The sequence below is a fragment of the Podarcis bocagei genome (assembly GCF_964188305.1).
Source record: "Podarcis bocagei genome assembly, chromosome: 13".
Lineage (NCBI taxonomy): Eukaryota > Metazoa > Chordata > Lepidosauria > Squamata > Lacertidae > Podarcis > Podarcis bocagei.
In genome coordinates, this window is record NC_138138.1 from 53,118,516 (window position 1) to 53,137,537 (window position 19,022).

The 19,022-nt window shown below is 49.2% G+C and overlaps 1 protein-coding gene across 5 annotated transcripts in view; it reads right to left on the reverse strand.

Moving 5' to 3' along the window:
• The window catches only part of CHD3 (chromodomain helicase DNA binding protein 3), a 61,025-nt gene that overhangs the window by 16,161 nt on the left and 25,842 nt on the right, over nucleotides 1-19,022 (reverse strand). For 3 of the 5 annotated variants that reach the window (XM_081167662.1, XM_081167666.1, XM_081167665.1), the window contains exons 6-22: nucleotides 15,107-15,237; nucleotides 14,247-14,394; nucleotides 13,342-13,517; nucleotides 12,275-12,505; nucleotides 11,860-12,063; nucleotides 10,838-11,049; nucleotides 9,734-9,865; nucleotides 9,482-9,581; nucleotides 9,043-9,234; nucleotides 6,789-6,989; nucleotides 6,343-6,480; nucleotides 6,078-6,199; nucleotides 3,199-3,372; nucleotides 2,558-2,699; nucleotides 2,189-2,320; nucleotides 1,222-1,339; nucleotides 51-175 (exon numbers count right to left, since the gene is read on the reverse strand). In XM_081167662.1, coding sequence (XP_081023788.1) covers nucleotides 51-175; nucleotides 1,222-1,339; nucleotides 2,189-2,320; nucleotides 2,558-2,699; nucleotides 3,199-3,372; nucleotides 6,078-6,199; nucleotides 6,343-6,480; nucleotides 6,789-6,989; nucleotides 9,043-9,234; nucleotides 9,482-9,581; nucleotides 9,734-9,865; nucleotides 10,838-11,049; nucleotides 11,860-12,063; nucleotides 12,275-12,505; nucleotides 13,342-13,517; nucleotides 14,247-14,394; nucleotides 15,107-15,237 — 2,678 coding nt within the window. The remainder of the gene's footprint in view (nucleotides 1-50; nucleotides 176-1,221; nucleotides 1,340-2,188; nucleotides 2,321-2,557; nucleotides 2,700-3,198; nucleotides 3,373-6,077; nucleotides 6,200-6,342; nucleotides 6,481-6,788; nucleotides 6,990-9,042; nucleotides 9,235-9,481; nucleotides 9,582-9,733; nucleotides 9,866-10,837; nucleotides 11,050-11,859; nucleotides 12,064-12,274; nucleotides 12,506-13,341; nucleotides 13,518-14,246; nucleotides 14,395-15,106; nucleotides 15,238-19,022) is intronic. The other 2 variants (XM_081167663.1, XM_081167664.1) reach the window with 2 other exon arrangements.

Below are 19,022 nucleotides of genomic sequence, written 5' to 3' on the forward strand. Positions count from 1 at the left end.
AGAAGTCCATAAGGAGGAAGGGGGGTGATCAGGGGAGCAGAGGGCCCTACCTGAATATCATTGTGAGGGTTCCAGTCTGAATCAAAGATGATCACCGTGTCTGCTGTGGCCAAGTTGATGCCCAAACCACCTGCCCGCGTGGAGAGCAGGAAGCAGAACTGCTGAGCTCCCGGGGCTGAAAAAGAATGAAGACCTCAGTGAGTGAATCAGGAGGCAAGACATATGAACTGGACTCAGAATTCAGAACACAAAGGTGAACTCAGAAGTCAGGCTTAGGTCTGCTTTGCCCAAGGTATTTCATGCTTGGGACCAGATTCCTAAGTATATCATGTCACTCCAAAGTAAAAATGATGGCTGCCTGCTCCAAGCTATGCAAAAACATCTCTTAACCTTCAAGTTACAAGAGATTCCAACGAAACATCAAGAATAACTTTCTGACAGTTAGAGCTGTTTGACAGTGGAATGTACTCCCTCGGGAGGTTGTGGACTCTCCATCCTTGGATAGCCATCTGCCATGGATGCTTTAGTTTGGATTCCTTCATTGCAGGGGGTTGGACCAGATGACCTTTGGGGGTCCCTTCCAACTCTATGATTCACCATGAATGTCCTTTCTGGTGTGGGGTAAACAAGGCATCCATTACTGAGGAGCTGGATCCTTCAGCTGCCCAGAAAAGGCAGAAAACATACAGCCAACCTTTGCAGTCTAGTCTGGATTAGCAGACTACATCCCTGTTCTGTCTCGTGACCGAGCAAGAGACAGAGACAGCTGAAGGAGTTGCTGTTTCAGGATTTTTTGTTCCTTCTACTGGACATTCCCTATAGTATTGCTCTGGCCTGCCGGCACACCTGCAACTTCTATCCTCCGTCAACTGACAAAGGCTGAAGTTTTGGATGCCAATTCTGGCACTGACTTCTCAACCATAACAAGACCGTTGCAACTGACCCTCACGCCCAGCTTGTAGGTTCCCCATCAGCAGCTGGCTGACCACTGTGGGAGACGGGATCCTCAAATAGATATACCTTAGGTCTGATCTAGTGGGGTTCTTCTTGTGGCATGTAGATGGATCCTTACAACCCACTCTAGTCCCAATCCAGAGAGAGCCTCCACCTGAACGAGATCCTTGGCAGGCTCCTTTCTATAGACAATTGAGGTCATGATACTGTAATGATACATAAAGGCCTTCTACCCTCACACATCAGGCTCACAACCTTCATACTTGCCGTTAAATCTATCAATTGCCTCTTGCCGCAGGGCCCCCGTAATGCCCCCGTCAATCCGTTCATACTTGTACCCTTCATAGTCAAGGAAATCCTCAAGTAGGTCCAGCATTTTTGTCATCTGGAAAAGATACCCATAAATGAGACGAGAGATCTAATACTTCTGGAAATTCTCAGTTGGGGAAACGGGGGGTGGGGGGGTGGGATGAAGAAACCACTAACACTGTGGAAAGCAAAATTGTTTGGGCTTACAAACTGCCTCCACAATAAACAAGATCCAGAAAAAAGAAGAAATAATACTAAAAATTCTCCTCCATAGCCCAAGAAGCAACAGTAAACTTCTTCTTATTTCTATGCTTTTCTTTAGCCTAACAGAATTGGAATTGAGTTGTTCATATCTACTGTATACACAGAGACTGCAATTTCCTAATGCTGTATATTACTGTACAAAGTTACTGGAGACAATTTTGAGAGAGTACTGTACAGCTAGAACAATATTTTAAAACCCTGCCTTAAAGAGCACTATCCTAAAAGAGATAATAGTTCATTGGAGGGGTTTCTTTTCCTTTCCAATTTCTACTCTAAAAAAAAAAAAAGAAGGGGAAGGGAGGAAGACCTTGGAAAAATGAGGAAAACCCATTTTTACCTCTGGGCATTCATATTCCTAAATGAGATTGATAGTGCCTTCACATTCATCAATAGCATTCTCGTTGTACACTGCATGCCTGCACTTGAGACTAATTTGTTCTTACTGAACAGATGATGTCACAGAAAACAGCATCCCAACACCTCCATAACATTTAGGAAAAAAATATGTCATGAAATTACATTATTTGTATGCTGTACCCATAGGAGAAGAAACATACAACAAGTTGTTCACATCTTTTTCTTCTCCATCCCGTCCACCACACTGTACACAACCAGTATCCAGGTGCTCAAGGCCCCATATATCCCCCCCAACCACTCTCACCTGAGAGAAGATGAGCACCCGGTGGCCCTGCTCTTTTAGCTTCCGCAACATCTTCTGCAACAGCATCAGTTTCCCAGAGGCCTTGATGAGAGCACCCCCTTCATAGGCACCGCTTGGCAACTTGGGGGATTCCTGCCAAGACAAAGCATAGCCGTCGCCATTCATGCAGGTGGTTTCATCTGGCTGGGTCTACTCTTTGCTGCCAGGGGATTAGGCAAAGGCCAGGGGCTAACTGAGGAGGTGGGCCAGTTTGCCTGCGAAAGGCAACCTATCCCTGCTCCACAACATGAGCTCACTCCTTCCAGCTGGAGAGAGCTGCCCTGGCCTTGCACAGGCCCCTGCCAGCCGGCTGGGCAATGCAAGACATACCATCGCAGCAACAGGGAAGAGGTAGGGGTGGTTGCAGCATTTCTTCAGGTCCATCATTATGTTGAGCAAGGACACCTGGTTACCGCCACCACGGGAGTTCAAAGCTTCAAAGTTGCGGGTCAAGATATATTTATAGTATTTCCTGATGGGGGGGGGGGAGGAGAATGGGAACAGCAGGAGGAGAAAAAGAGTAGCATGAGAGAGACTCTATGACCCCTCCACGTACAGAAGTATCTGCCAGATTTTTACCAAAAAGGGAGGGAGAAAAATACAGTACATTTAACATTCAATGAGTTGTCTTTTCCCATTCGCCCTCCCAACAATCTGGAGGAAAGGAGACCAGAGTCCTGGGTTCCGGCATGCTTTGGTCTACTGCTCCCTCCCCAGGATGTAACTATTCTTGCAGAGAACCTAAGGACCTTGACTCTCCTCCATCCTGACCAGACTTGCTCCCCACCCCCAAATTCTGTTTCACTGGGTCTCCCCTCCCTGATCCAAGAGCCATCACTGCCACTTGTAAATCCATACCACAGTGTCCCCACCCCACTAGAGTCCAGGTCATATATCTGGCACCACCCTGGAACTCTGCATGGAAATGACAGCCCCCCACACTGCCTCTCCTCCCCCAATCCTGCCCATACTTCTGCATGGGGCTGAGCTCCACCCGGACAATGAGCTCTGTCTTGGCCGGCATGTTCTTGAAGACATCAGCCTTGAGGCGGCGCAACATATGGGGTCCCAGGAGGTCATGGAGTTTTTTTATTTGGTCCTCCTTGGAGATGTCAGCAAACTCCTCCAGGAAGCCTTCCAGGTTGCTGTGGGAAAGAGACAGAAGCTGTTACGTGTACACCTCTGGGGATATTTCAGGCCAACAAAATGCTGCACTCAAACAAGGGAAAGGAAGGGATTTGGGGCTGGGGGAAGTATCTGAAGGAGGATCTATCACAAATATTCCCCCAAGCCTAGTGCTCAAATTAGGGCAGGCAAATGAAGGGTGGGCACCCTTAATTAAATGAAAGCCCCATCCTTCAACTCCCCCCAGTTCTAACCAAGTCATGCCCCCCCAGCTTCCTTAAAACAACGGCTTGCGGAGTGGGGGTTGGATCATAAAAAGTAAATTGGTTTTAAATTGCATTTTCTTTATTCACTTAAATTTTGTGACCCACCCTAAAATATTTTGTGATTGCAGGCAGTATATAGAAGCATCGAAAACACAGGGAGCTGCCATATACAGTACTGCAGTGGTAGGCAACCTAAGGCCATGGGCCACAAGCAGCCCACGAAGGTCGTTTAACTAGCCCACGAGCTGCCCCCAAACTGAGCCGCCCACTCAGCGAGTCCCCGCGTGCTGCGCTAAACTCGCTTCCGAAGTGCCGAAAATCGCGTCTGCGCAGACACAGATGCTGGCCCATGGAGGGATCTCCGCTGGAGTGAACTGGCCCAGTTGAGATAAATCTTGCCAACCCCTGCAGTACTGTCTACACTGGCTGGCAGCAGTGGGTCTCCAGGGTTTCAGACAAGGACGGCTTGCCCACATTTCCTGTGCCTAGAAAGCATGGGTCCAAGCAGTTTTCTGCTTGTCCTGTGCTTTCTAGGCATGGATCCAAGTGGTTTTGCCTTTACCTCACCACATTCCATGGAAAAACCCATTCTTTAGCACTAAATCAAGACAAACAGCAATATAAAGTGGATTTTCTAGGGAGAAATTGGCTGGGCAAACGGAATTGAGGAACCAGGGAGATTTGGCTGATGCCTTCATTATACACTTTTAGGCACCAGGTTCCTCTTCAACAAGGCCTTGGGTCGATTAACATCCTATACTCCTTTTAAATGTGTTTGTGGGAGGGGAGGGGGGTTACTGGTTGGGGTTTTCTGTTCTTGTTTTTGTCATGTATTTTGTGCTTTTGCAGTATATTGCATTTTTAGCTTGTGAACCACCCTGAGATGTGCAGATGAAGGGTGGTATACAACTGCTCTCTAAGGTACAATAATAATTAGCTGGGTGATAACTTAGTTAGACTAAGTTTTATTCATTTTGGGTGGCAGGTGGAAACCTGTCAAGTGTTCTGACTAGTAGCACAGTGGTACCTCGGTTTACGAACTTAATCCATTCCGGAAGTCCATTCTTGAACTGAAACTGTTCTTAAACCGAGGCATGCTTTCCCTAATGAGGCCTCCCGCCACCGGTGCCCTTCCACCATTCGGATTCCATTCTTAGACCGAGGTAAAGTTCGCAAACCGGGACACTACTTCTGGTTTTGCGGGGTCTGTAAACTGAATTGTTCGTAAACAGGGCTGTTCTTAAACTGAGGTGCCACTGTATTAGATTTTTTATTATTATTTAAAGTTTTAAACTGTGCACTGATTTTTAAGCTTTTAATTTTGATGCTAAGGCTCTTGTCCAGAAAAGTGACTAAACGTATTTTAAATTAAATAAATAAATAAAAGTGGATCATTTATGTGGTGTTAATGTGGTGTCAAATTTGAAGGCTGGGAAGGCAGGATCTTTAGTTGGTAGGTGGAAAGAAATAACAAATCCACAGACGTGAAGGGAAGGGAGAACTTAATGCTTTGTAGTTCCTTTGCAAGTCTCGGGGTAAAAGACACCACCAAACCAAATAAAAATCTTTCCAGCCCTAAAGTCAATGAAAGAGGTAAGAGAGAAGCCATCTCTTTTAGTTTCGCTAAGCCTTGGAGAGGCAAGAGCAGCTGAGGTTCCTCAGTTAACAAAGGGCAAAAATGTGAAAATGTAACCTGGCCCTCTCCACCCACTCTGGAAAGAGCTTGAAGCCTCTACAAGTCCAGCTTCCAGTGCTGATGGGAGGAGCCCGCCCCCCCCCCATCACTAGACATCTGTTTCAGACAAACGGAACTTCCTTGTGGCCACCAGAAGTCACATTAAGTTTCATTTGGGAGTGACCAAGATGCCAGATTGCCAGCAGTGTGCATGTCTGGTCAGCAGAGGGAGCCATCCCTCCAGATATACATTTTCAGATGCTCAAATGCTCCTCTTTTATAGGTTTTCCAAACCGCTTTCTGTATAACATTGACACTAGAGCTGTGCTGTGAGGCAGATGGCCCACCCCATTTTGGGATCAGCTGTAAGGTACTAGGTCTTATAAATTCAGGAGTGAGGAGACCTGCTATTCACTTGTCCTTTCACATTCAGCCAAGTCTTTTTATGTCAACTAGCTCACCAGGCTCCCCTCATGCTTATGAAGGCTGAACTTATCCCAAGGCCTTCTGTGATTAGAGTGGAAGGACTCAGCCCCTCTGTTCTACCAAGTTCCAGCTGGGTGGAAGATTAGGTAGAAACTCCACCCTATGTTCCGACTAGCTATGCACTGGATGAAAAGTTTACTGGTGGATGCAAACCTGGAAAGGAGAGGGGAAACTGTGGACAGGGACCCCAGTCTGAAGGTAGATGACAGATAGGAGAGGAATTAAGATGAAGCCCCTCCAGCTCTCTGATTAACGGGTCTCCACAGCAAAGGGGAAGCAAGCACAAAATTAGCCATACTTGAATCTCTCAGGAGTGAGGAAATTCAGCAGGTGGAACAGCTCCTCCAAGTTGTTTTGCAAAGGAGTCCCAGTGAGCAGCAGTTTGTGGTCGATCTTATAACCGTTTAACACCCTGAAGAACTGAAAGCAAGAGCAGTACATGCATCAGAGAAACCTTCTTCCTCCACCTTCCTACACCCTCACCCACCACAGATGAGTCCCAAATCCTGGCATTTACCCAGGACAAGCCAGCTCAGGCGTCACCACCACACAGCTCTCCTCACCTTGGACTGGTTGTTTTTGAGTCGGTGAGCTTCATCCACAACAAGACAGGCCCACCGGATGGAAGCCAAGGCAGCCTGGTCAATGGTGACAAGCTCATAGGAGGTAAGGAGGACGTGAAATTTCACCTGAGCTTCTCTCTGAAAACAAAAAGGAGAAATACAGAAGGTGGGAAAAATATATGTATAGCCACCATCTGCTCCATGGCACCACTGAATGCGGTTCTCCTTGATGGAGGAAGAGTTTGGAGCTCTTGTGCATTTGAAAGGCAAGCTGGCAAGGCAGCATTGTGGGGCTTGGAAGCGAAGGGGTTAACAAGCTGCCTTCCGCCTCAAAGTTTGGTGGGGAGCAAAATTATATTGACCACAATCAATATAAGGCCCATGGGAAGCTGCAGAGTCAGCGCTGCTGTTGCTGTAAGGTGGGGAAAACCCCCCACTGCACTTGCCTTCATTTTAAAGGCCTTCTTTCCACCCTTCATGGCATTGTCTTCAAAAGAAAATTCATTCTCACGGATGATGGAGCGGCTGTCTTTATCCCCTGTGTAGGTCACCACATAGAAATTGGGTGCCCACATCTGAAATTCTCGTTCCCAGTTGATGATGGTGGACAGCGGAGCACTGACCAGGAAAGGCCCTTTGGTGTGGCCCTGGGGGGGGGGGGAGAGAGAGAGAGAGAAAAGAGGAAGAGCATGAAATCACATGTGGACTAGAAGGAACTTTCCTGTCTGCAGCTCGGGAGGAGTCAAAAGAGGCCACCGGCAGCTCCCAGCCCTGACTCAGCCTGATGCAGCAATTCTCAGGCTCTTTGCTTTTGGCTCCCAGGGGCTCAGCTAGGCAAAGAGAAATCCATTCATAAAACGCTGGCTGCCAGAATGAGCAAGGTTCTCCTGTGGCTCTGCTGGGATCACTGACACGCAGCCAGTCACAGCAGCTGTTCATACAGAAGTAACAGCTGTTCACAGAAGGACCCTTTGCCTGGGGCTGATGCGCTCCTCCTAACAGACGTTCATTCAGCACCAACCCTGTGCTAGGCGGTATACAGAACACGGAGACCTCATATGGTCAGCGCCCAAAAGACATATAATCTACGTCACACAAGGCAAGGCTGGCAATGGCTCCACACGTTATGAATGCGGTAGGAAGCACCAGCACAACACGGATGCTTCCCACATGGAACAGGTAATCAGCAGATGTCGCACGCAAATTTGCATGTACAGTATCTGGGAAATCTGGCCCCATCAGGTTTCCCAGATGCATTCACGCTCGTGTTCAGAGAAGCATATGCACATTGTGTGCTTCCCACGTCATCACCAACAAGGAAGCTGCCCTACAACAGAGATTAAATGTGCACCTTTTCTTTTGTGGAGGAAGGCTGCCTGCTGCTGTTATGGGGAAAAGAATCTGGGGCAATGTGGCAGAATCTGCCCCACTCAAGGTGCGGGATCAGCAGCTGGAGCAGACAGCAACTCAGCTGCTCGCTTAAGCAAAGGGCTTTCCCTTGCCTCGCCACCTTTCAGAAAAGCCTGCGGCTCCAGTACTTCAGCAAGATGTCTTGGCAAAGCAGGCACTCAGTGGAAGGCTGCCATGAGGAGGTCAAGACAGGAGGTGGTTGGGGCAGAGGAGGACAGCAGGGAGGGAGCACTTGAGGTCTAGCTCATGCTGATGGGTAGGATCCTGCAGAAATAGTTCAGCTCCAGAACACTCACCCATGAAGAAACCCCAAAGGGGAGAAGCTTGGGAGAGCAGGGAGGCCAAACTCCAAACAACAAATGAGGCCCATCTCCCTTCAGAAACCCTGAAGGGAAACCCCAAATAAAATGAGAGCTAAGGCGGAGGTTTTGAGGAAAGTAACAAGTGGCAGGAAACTTGCTTTATGACATCCAAAGCAGATTGGAGGAGAATAGTCGGTGGCTTCAATCTGGTTGGAGAACAGTGGAAGTGAATGGATGGGCCTGAGGTAGGAAGCAAAGAGAATCTCTTCCATTCCGTCTCAGAGGGGGAGAGGGGCTAGGCAAACAGGGAATGGGGGCTCAGGAGGAGTATGGGGGCACTTTTAGTTGCTTTGAAAGGTGGAACTGTGTAAACAAAGACAACGTTGGCAAAAGCAACTTTATTGGCTTTCTTTCTTGGAAAGACACAAGGGGTCTGGAGTAGGTGGGAGAGTTTCACTGGAAGGTTTACAGTCATACCTCGGGTTACAGATGCTTCGGGTTGTGTGATTTTGGGTTGCGCACCTCGCCGAACCCGGAAGTACTGGAACGGTTACTTCTGGGTTTCAGCACTTGTGCATGTGCAAAAGACCAAATCGCAACCCGCGCATGCGCAGACGCATGGGTCGCGAACATGCCTCCCACGTGGATCACATTCGCATCCCGAGTGTCCACTGTATAACCCATTTCCCCCCTCTGTCCCATGTATACCCTTGTTCTCCTTCCTCTACTTTTAGGACTGTGAGCTTTTAGGACAGGAAGCCAGCACTTTCTTTGTAACACTTGGGAAGGCGCATGATCAGAAAAGGAAGAGAACTAGTTCAGAAGTCCTGGGTCATAGCATAAGGAAAGGGCCATGCAATGACATGTAAATGTTAGGTTTCCACAGGAGGCAGGGGCAGTAGCGGGGGGAAGGAGAGAGAGAGAGACTCACATACTTTGGACAATGGAAAAGAGAGCGAACATGCCCAGGCCACCACTCCTGGCTTACCTCCCTGTACAGCGAGTACAAGAAGACAATGGTCTGGATCGTCTTGCCTAGGCCCATCTCATCTGCCAGAATGGTGTCTGTGCTCTGGGCCCAGGAGAACCGCAGCCAGTTCAGGCCTTCCAGCTGATACATGTGCAGCGTGCCCCCTGTGGACGTGATGAAGCGTGGCTGGCTGTCATACTTCACCGTGGGCTGCAAGGATGTCCGGAGAGAGAGAAGCAGAGAGGTGAGAGCCGTGCACGCACACGGACAGAGGCTCGCTCCCTTCTGGACACCACCCCTGAAATGATCCCCATTTAAAATGTCTTGGGCCCATCAGCTGCACAGAGCTTTCCTCTTTGTCAGGCTGCACTCCCTTCCCAGCCCAGTGCTGCAGCGTCAAGGGTGCCCAGCACCGCAGAGGAGTGGCTGCACTGCTAGCCACCACCCCAGAGCTTACATCGTTGGTGGGGGAGTTGGGCGGGTCCTCCGACGTCAGCTCCTTCTTCTTCTTCTTGTACTTCCTGGGCTGGGCAGGGTCTTCACCCATTATCAGCTCTCTAGAGAGTGAGGGGGGGGTGGAGAGAGAGGAAGGCCCCATTGTGTCTCACTCAGGAATCTCAGGCATGGCCCATGGTGCATTGGGCCAGGCAGCTCAATCCTGCCCTGCTCAGTGCCTCCCTCCCCACCGCCACCCTCATGCTTTCCTCACCTGTGAAACCAATAGGCCTGCTTCTGGTACTCATAGTCGGGAATCGACATCTCATCCTCCTCCCACGTGGACTGGTCGTAGGAAAGGTCACGCCATTTCACCAGGTAGTGGTAGTTGCCCTTTTTGTCAATGCTGCACAAAGTAAATTCACGGCGCAAAGAGAAAAGAGAGAAAGAAGCAGAAAGAAAAGCAAACACACAAACTGGGTTTGCTTACTCTGTTTCACCGAAAGGCATCTGATGGGATTAAGTCAACAAAGGCCACCATGGCTAAGCCGGTGAATATCATGAAGATATGGAAATCTTTTAGAAGGATTCTCTTGGAGAAACGCACAAAGGTCATGTTCAAATCCATTTTATTCTTCAGAACCTTGAGGATTAAATATTCTTTAAAGAAAGGTGGGGTTCCCAGGAGTGGCCAGGCTGCCAACACCTATATACCTCAAATGCTCCCCGCTGGGTGACCCCACTAATGCCCACCGCAAAATATCCAACACATGCCTAGGTCTCATCAGGACTAACAGTGCACTGGCCGTGGGCTACAGTACAAGCGGCTAAACCTTCCCGGGTCCAGGGACCACATTCACAACTGACCGATGTCCGAGGGCTGCATGCATGCACACCACACACACACATGCTTGCCAGATATGCAGCATGCACAAACCAAACACATGCAGACCACACACACACACATATGCTGGCACACACCACACTAGGATGTATGCATGGCACTCATCCCCATTGCAGTGCTGGGCTGAGAGGAGAGGAGAGAGGTTCAAGCCAGCATTGTGATGGGGAAGAAAGCCCCACTGGTTGACCTTACAAAGGTTGCTCCTTCCTGTGCTGTTGGCAGGAGGTCTTAATGCTCAGGAAACAGGAAGGAATACTCCTTCCTGTTTCCTGATCGGGAAGACCTTCCAGCAAGAGAGTTGCCTTTGCAGAGAAGAGGAGCTCAGTTTTGTCAATGCCTGTCGACCACCTGCAGTGGTTTAGTGGGCCAGATCTGACCTGAGGGCTGCAGGTTCACCACCCTTGAGCTATGGCATCATTGTGATAGGGGATGAAGTATGCACACACAAGTGTGCACACGCACACACAAGCTGACCTATGGTTTATAACACGGTGGATGGTCATCCAGTCAGGCTTGATGCCATAGCGGTAGTATTTCTCCTCCATCTCGGCATAGAAAGGATCCTTGTTCTTCCTCTTCTCACTCTTCCCATCGTCATCACCAGAACCGTAGTCAAGCAGCGGGGGCTCATCCATGTCGTTCTTTCGTTGGTAATTCCTGTACATCACCAGGTGGAAAATCTCAAGCTGGGATTTGTGGGGGGAGGGGGCAGAGAAAGGGAAGAAAAAAGAAAGGTGAGAAACTGAGTAAACGTGAATGAGAAATATAAGGATTTGAATCAAATGCTGATACAGAAAACCCACTGCGACCGCACCCCTGATCAGTGGCCATCTAGCCTCTGCCATGATGGGTCAAGAGCGACAGTACACATGGTTCTGATGAAGCCAGTGACATGCCTGAAGGAGGCCCACATACGGGACACCCTGATGATGGTGATCTCTATGCTCAGCATCCAGTCATTAGAAGTAGTTGGGACATAGAGTGGTTGGAACTTCTGGCTATCATTGGCATTGACAGACATGTGTTGCTGCTGCTGCTGCTCTCCCATTCTAATATACCACCTTCAAACGGACGTGGTTTTTGCACAAACAGGCTGGCACCTTTCCCGTGCCCAGAGAGCAACAGCAGAACAACACTGCTGGAGCTGGAGTGCTGGGAGCCTCCCCAAACAAGAGATGCCAGGGAGAGGTGGCAGTCCTTGGGGGCAGAAGAGAGGGAATGAAGAAGTTCACCCCAGCCCACGGTTGCGCTGACACTGATTTAAGTTTATGCTGAAGGACGAAGGCAGGGCAAAGAGCAGAAGCTGCCCAAAGACTGAATGATGCTATGTGGAGAGGTTCAAATGCCCAGACACGCCAAGCTCTCCCTATGTGCTGTTGACAGAACTGTCATCCCACCATTCGTTTCCAGTTTTGGGGTCCCGCACTCTCTGACGAGGCATGGAGTTTTATCCGAAGGCATAGCTGCCTCAGCCCCAAGTTTAGTCAAAGTCGTACCTGCAATTCCTTTATCCAGGAGCAGTGCCAATAGGACAGCCCGACCCACTTGACGAAGAATTCGCGCTCGGAACGACCCTGCAGAGACTTGGGCGGTGGGTCGTCTGGGTTGGCATCGGGTGGCAGGGTGACAGCGACTGGTGTTGGAGGCTCCCCCCATCGCCAGTGCAGGATTTTTTGGACCCGTCCCTTTAGCATGGGACACTGGGGATGGGAAAGAGAAGGTGTCAGAGACACAGGGAGTCTGGCCACCCACCAAAGCCTCTTGTCCAGGAGGCAACCCTTTATGTAACCAGTGAGCCTTACTGACAAGTAAATGCATTGGCTGGTCTCTCTCTCTTACCCTCTTCACAGCACAGCCACTCCTCCCCCACCCCGAAATCCAGCATGATGCCCTCTCTCCCAGTGCCCTCACCGTGCAACGGGGACACAGCCATTCCCCATTAGGGATCTCAGGAAGCGGCGGGTTGAGGCAGTGGATATGGTAGGATGAGATGCAAGCATCACAACACAAGAGCTCGCCCCCGTCCTTACAGACGCGGCAGTATTCCATGTGATCGTCCTCCTCCTCCTTCTCAGCATCGTCCAGCTCCCCTTCGTACTCTTCTTCCTCCTCCTTTGGCTCCCACTGCACCCCTTCTTTTTCCTGCAGGCGAGGGACACGACACACCCAGAGAGAGAGAGCTGGATTATGATATAGGGGTCATGCAAGTAGGAGCACTTGGAGCTGCAAACAGCAGAAGCCAGAGCCTATCCAGCAACTATTCTGATGAATTTCAGATTCATGGGTTTCTGTTTCTACACAGCCTGAATTCTCGGCAAAGGAAAATGAAGTATGTAGAAGAGTCACAGCTTTAAAAGCCAAGAGTAGCTCTCAAAAATTAATTTAGGTACTAGCTTCAGCAGCACATGTGCTAAATATTTTTTTAAATATAATTTTTCAAAGAGATCCAGATCCTTGCAGCCAATAATAGCAGGATCTGGGTTCCTAGAATAGCATCAGAAGAGCAAGTATCCCCACTTCAATTGCATTAGTCTTTGTGGTACAAGAATATGCCAGGGTTTTGAAACCGCAAGGCATCTGAATGGACCAATCAGAGTCCTTCCACTGAACCCCAGCCCCTGCCTCCTTGTCCCTATGCACACAGCACCCCCCAAAGTCCCTCTTTTCCCACCATCCCTAACCCAAGCACTAATTTAAAACAAAGGGAGGGAAAGGACAGTTTTGCACTCAGAAGGTGAACTAGAAAGTGCAAGTTCATTGTTTTTTGCACAATCTATCCCAGCTACAGTATCTGAATTTTCAGAGCTTGATATTTTCGATTTTTAATATATATTTTTAGCACAGCATCCTGGACTCCTAAGCGGGAATGGCACCAGAGCAAGGGCTACAACAGGCAAGCTCCTTCCCTGGAAATGGGGGAGACACAGAGTGGGAGGTGCTAGTGTGCAGAGAACAAGGAAGAAAGGTGAGCAGCTTACACAGTGGGGGCAGCTCCATTTGCCCTCGGGGGCCTTGTCTAGCTCCGGATCCAGGCACACCAGGTGATAAGCTCTGGGACATGAATCGCAGAGGATGATCTCCCCGCCCTGCTGACACACCTCACAGTAGTCTTGGTGGTCTGTCTCGTAGCCGTCTGCCTCTTCTTCACCAGCAACTGCAGGGCCGGGAAGTGGGGAGAAACCAGAATATGGCATGAAGGCACCTGAGCCACGTACAACCTACTCCCTTACCTGGGCCAGGGCAGGTCTAGGATTGGGAGTCATCCATCTTCCTCCCTTAGAAACTGAGGGGTATTCAACAAATTGCATTTACCGCTCGTCCCCAAAAGGGGATGGAACTGAAAAAGCAGCAACTGAAGGGAGAAGAGGCTGGATGATTAGCACAATGAAAGGTGGGTTGAATGGAAACTTCTCTCCAGGGCTATGGGGGCCTGTGAATGACACAAACCAGTGGGAAGGAGGCGTGGCTGAAACTTCCCAGAATTCCTTTGCCACACACAAACAGGAAACTTGGAAAATGGCCCTTCTGCCCTGGCAGCTGAGTGAGAAAGCGAGTCTTTGCCCCTTCTGTCGTTCTTTTTACAGGGAAATCTAGTAGGACTGTCTTTTTCTAACCCAAAGGAACTCAGGCTAGTGGCCCATCTTGTTCAGCCTCCTGTTGTCCCAGTGGCCAGCCAGATGCCTGCAAGGAGGACATGAGTCCAACAGCACTCTGCCCACTCTGCAGTTTTCATCAACTGTTTTTCAGAAGTTTATTGCCTCTGACCATGGAAGCAGAACACAGCCATCAGGGTTAGGAGTGATTGATAGCTGCATCTATCTTATAACCAGGAAATGAGTTTGTTTACCTAACTACCATGCTCTAACCTACAGCCCACACTCACCTTTTTTCTTCTTCCGACCAGGTCTGCCCCGCTTGAGTTTCTTCACCCGCCCTGAACTGTCAGAACGCACCGAGGAGCTGTGAACACTGGAGTTGTCAAGGTCAGATTCTTCCTCTGGCTCTCCCACCTCGTCACTCTGAAACAAATGCTGTACATAACCGGAGCAGCCCTCCATTAGGAAAGGCCCATACAGAAGCAGAAGTAAGGGGGAATGGGGAGAGAGGAAATGGTTGCTGGGACGTGGGGGGGGGGGACGGGCTTGGCACCTGAGGTTAGTATCTGCCCCAAGGAGCAAGCAAGAAGAAAAAGGAGGTGGCTTGACATCCAGCCCTCCTCAGTTATGGCTGGGGGGTGGGAGCAGGGAGAATACAGCGCCACTTAATACAGTTATAAGGTGAGGGGGCAAGAAGAAAACAGAAGTGATTTTATAAGCAAACAAGCATACCTCCAGTCATACCATGCAAACTCAGTCTAGCCTGGTTTCCTACCATAGCCCATAAGAAAAATCTTATGCCTGTGGTGGGGCAGGATGGCTTCAAAGGCAAGCTGAACATTGTGCAGGCTATGGCAGCACCTGGTGAAATCTCAAAAGCCAGAAGGGCAGCAAAGAAGGTCAGTCCAAGAACCCTCCCCATGACTAGCACAAGCACAATAAGCCAAAGGGAAGCAAATGAGCTGTATTTGCATAACAAAAACAGGTCACAGAAATCCGATTTTGGCAGGTAGCTGCGATGTCTTCTTTCAAAACTGCACAGTTCTTCAGTCCGAAAACGCCAAACAAATAGAAACAATGCCCATCCGCCCATCACCTTTCACCCAGTCTCCACATTCACACCCAGTGGACAAGGAGAGGGTCTTACTGAGCTGCTCTTTTTGCGCTTGCCCCCAATCATGCCCAGCTTGATCTTCAGAGGCGCCATCTTCTTCCCCTTCATCTTCCTCTTCATCTCTGGGATGCGAGGACTCTTGCTCCGCTTCTTGTGGCCTGGACCTTTTGTTGAAATAAACAAATAAATAAGCAAGCTGTCATATGAATGTGTTCAGTGCTCTCTGTCTCCCCCCACCCCCTGCACACACATTTGAAGAGCAAATAGATAGGCGTTTGGGGTGAAGACGTTGGCTCCCGTGAAGCTACAAAGCAGCAAACAGATGGCGGGGCTTGGCAAGAGATTCCCCCTACCAGATGCTGAGAAGCCAAATGTCCTGGCTGCTGTCCTCTTCTACACCGCTCCTCTCGGAAAGAACGGGGTGTTGGTCGCTTACCATGAAGGTCTATCCTGGCCAAGTGTGAAGGTGGAATCTTTATATGAATGGACTCCTACTTACTACCACCTAAAGCAGGCAGGATCAGGTGACACCAAAATGAAACACTGTGCTGGCTCAGGAGGCCTAGCCTCAGTTCCAATTCCTTAACAAGCCGATCACATATTGTGTGCATTAAGAAACTGGAGGAAAAAGGAATATTAGGAAAACAGAAATAACAAGAGTCCCCACATCTGGCACAGGTGGACAATTATAGCCAAAGCCTCCATGTGCCAATTGGTACCCAACCACCTGAAGAAGAGCAGGGCTGGACGCCTCTGGTCACACTGGGCCAGGACGGGCATTCACAATAAGGGAACAAGGTTCCATTCTGGGTCCATTGGGAGGCAGGCATCCCAATATGGATATCTAAGACAGCAGCAGTACACATTGTAGCACACTCCTATCAAATGCTACCTCTGTCAAAGCACAGGCATGCATCCTACAATATGTAATGAAAAGTATCTGCTGAGGAGTAAGTCACACACCTTCATATCTTTAATATTGAAGCATTGGTAGAAAAGGCTGCAGTGATGCCAGGCTGCCCTGGTCGAGTTCTACGTGATTTTAAACAGTGTAGGCAAGCTTTGTGCCTCAAGAACTAGCAATATACGTGCACTGATCCACCTAATCAGAGACGTCTTAGGCATGTTTTGGCCTAGGTTAGAGGGATGAAAGGAAATACAGAGGCTGCTGAGAGCAATCTGAGTGCCTGAAGGGCACAGTGCTTCTGAAATGGATTTTAGTGCCTTGCGCATGTCTAGCTTGTACCAAGCCTTCTTCAGAGGGGTTAAGGTCAAAGAAAGGCAGGATTAGCTCCTGAGAGTGATGGGACAAGGAATTAACTTTAGGGATGAAGGATGAGTGTGGTCTTGAAATCACTCTGCCCTTTTCTATAATACACAAGAGGTGTATACACAGGAGCCTGTCATTCAGAGGCATACTGTGGTAATGTGATCATCACATGGGAAAGCACCTTCAGAAGAGGAGCTTCAGACATAGAAACTGAAACAGCTCATGAGTGCCTGAAGAACATGATCTGGCCAGGACAGTACTGAGAACAGGGCTGCCGCCTGTCAACGCAGGTGCTCCATGATCAGCTGTGGTAGAGAATAAAAATGTTGAGTCACACTAATGTCCCTCCTGGTCTGTAGGAGAGCCACCTACTCCTCTTTGATGACATTAGAAAAAGGGGAGGGAAACGGGTTTGCTTGACAGCAGGTTTGTGCTTAAAACAAAAAACAAAAGAACGCTGCTGCCCTAGATATCTGCTGCACAGGTTCTGAGGTTGGGTCCTGCAATCTCAGAGCACTTTGGGAGTAAGTGCTTAGCAATGAAGGCAGACCACCCTCACTCCATTCTCCTTAATCTCTGGGACTTACAGAAGTTTCTCTGTTAGTCTATTTTCTGCAGTCCTCTGAATAATGCCCCCCCCCCGGGCAGCTGGAGGCACCTTTCCTTTCCCTAAGTATTTTCTGACAGCTTGCAGGGATCCAGAACCCCTAGCAATTTTACGGCCAGCAGATATCTGCCCAGCAGTGTGTACTTGGGATCCTGAACTGCTTATTTGAACTTGGAAGGAATGGAAGCCAAAGAAGAGTCGGAGGAGGGTTGCTGGTGAAGTGAGGAGTGGTGCCACAGCTCCCCCTCTCAAGCACTAGCTCAGGGTCCCTAGCTATTGTGTACGTTCCTCAGCTACAGCCTGCTGTGTTAGATCCAGTGTAGATACTTGAACCAAGGAAGTACCACCAGAAGCTGCTACAGTAGTGGATGCAGTGCCATCAGCCATGCAGCGCAACCAATGCAATCTTCACTGAGGAACTCTTGGATTGAGCAGAAGAGAAAAGCAGAAGCTGGAATCCTGTATGTGGTTTGCCATCCATATGAGTGGAGCAGACCCTTGGGTATTGCTGTTGCTACATAACCCCCCTCAGCAGCAAGATCAGAAAATGGCATCACTTGTTCCTCAAGGGGGAAAACGTTAGCATTCCAGCAGTCCTCCGGCATAAGGAGGCCCACTCAAACCTCACTGTGCTGCCCCAAAGCAGATCTTTATCTCTGGAGACAGTCAGGAGACCAGAGTGGCAACAACAGCTGGTAATAGACAGCGGTTTCTGAGCTAGCAATACTGCTTTTTTATGCTCTGCTAGGAGATTCAGGTCACTACCAGTAATGCTGTCTGCTTCCACTGATGACCCTCCTTGGGAATCCACTGTGGGGTGCCCTGCAGCAGCCACCCAGGCAGTGGGGGAAACAGTGCTACCGGCATCACTTTTTAACCTTCTCACCAATCTAACCAATCCTCCTTTATTTCTGTTGATGTCCTTGCAAGACTGAGCGTTGCCTGCTGGCGCTGTGACCAGGCAACAGAAAAACAAAGGGAAAAGAGGAAGCGATGAAAGATAAGGAGGCAACAGTTTTTGTAATTTTTTTATGTGTAAAGCCAGAGAGAAGAGCATGCGAGTATGAAAGCTGAGAAACCTGAGATAGCAGAATGTCAAGGTAAAAGGCTGTGGTAAAAAACGATCACCATAGAAACAGAACAGCTGCTGTTAACCTGGGCAAGGTAGGAAAGGAGCTGAAGCGGAACATCCCTGAGTCAGCAAAGTCCTTCTGGTTTGGTGTCACATGATCCTGCCTCTGCTGGGTAGCAGTGGGAGTCAGTTTGCTTGTGGATGCCTCACTGGACAGAGAAGTGAGGCTGTCATTGGGTGTGGGGAACTAGAGGGCTTAAAGTTGGTACAGTGGTGCCTCGCAAGACGAAATTAATTCGTTCCGCAAGTTTTTTCGTCTAGCGAATTTTTCGTCTTGCGAAGCACGAAATCCCATAGGAATGCATTGAAATTCAATTAATGCGTTCCTATGGTCAAAAAAAGCCCAAACAAAGCCAAATTTGGTGCAACAAGAGTTTATTAAGTGCTCTTTAAAGTCACACATACTGTAAAGAGCATTTCAAAAATTGAAGGAACAATAAATTAAGTTTCTAAACATGACAGAAAAACATTAAAAATCAACAAAGTGTACAGTACATTTTCTAAGACTCTGGGGGACAACTCGAAGAAGGTTCCTCTTCCACTCTTTGCTTCTTGCTGAAGAACCTGTCCATGGTCTGCTGCTTCATCCGCCTTTTCAGCACCTCCCTGAAAGGCGACATGACCCTCGTATCAAAAGTGTTCGCAAGGTCATGTGCAACGTGCTTGTCAGGGTGGTGCCGCTATGCAAAAGCCTGCACATCCTTCCACTTCAGGCAAATGTCCCTCAGTTCTTTGGAGGACAGCCGTTCCTCAGTTGCTTCCTCCTCTTCCAGCGAGGCCTGCTCCTGCGCAGCCTCTGCCTGCAGTTCGACCAGCTCCTGGGTGGTCAGCTCGTGGTCGTGCTCCTCCACCAGCTCGCTGATGTCCTCCTCTGTGACCTCCAGGCCCATGGTCCTCCCCAAGGCAACAATGTCCTGCACCACTGTTGACTCTGGTGCAT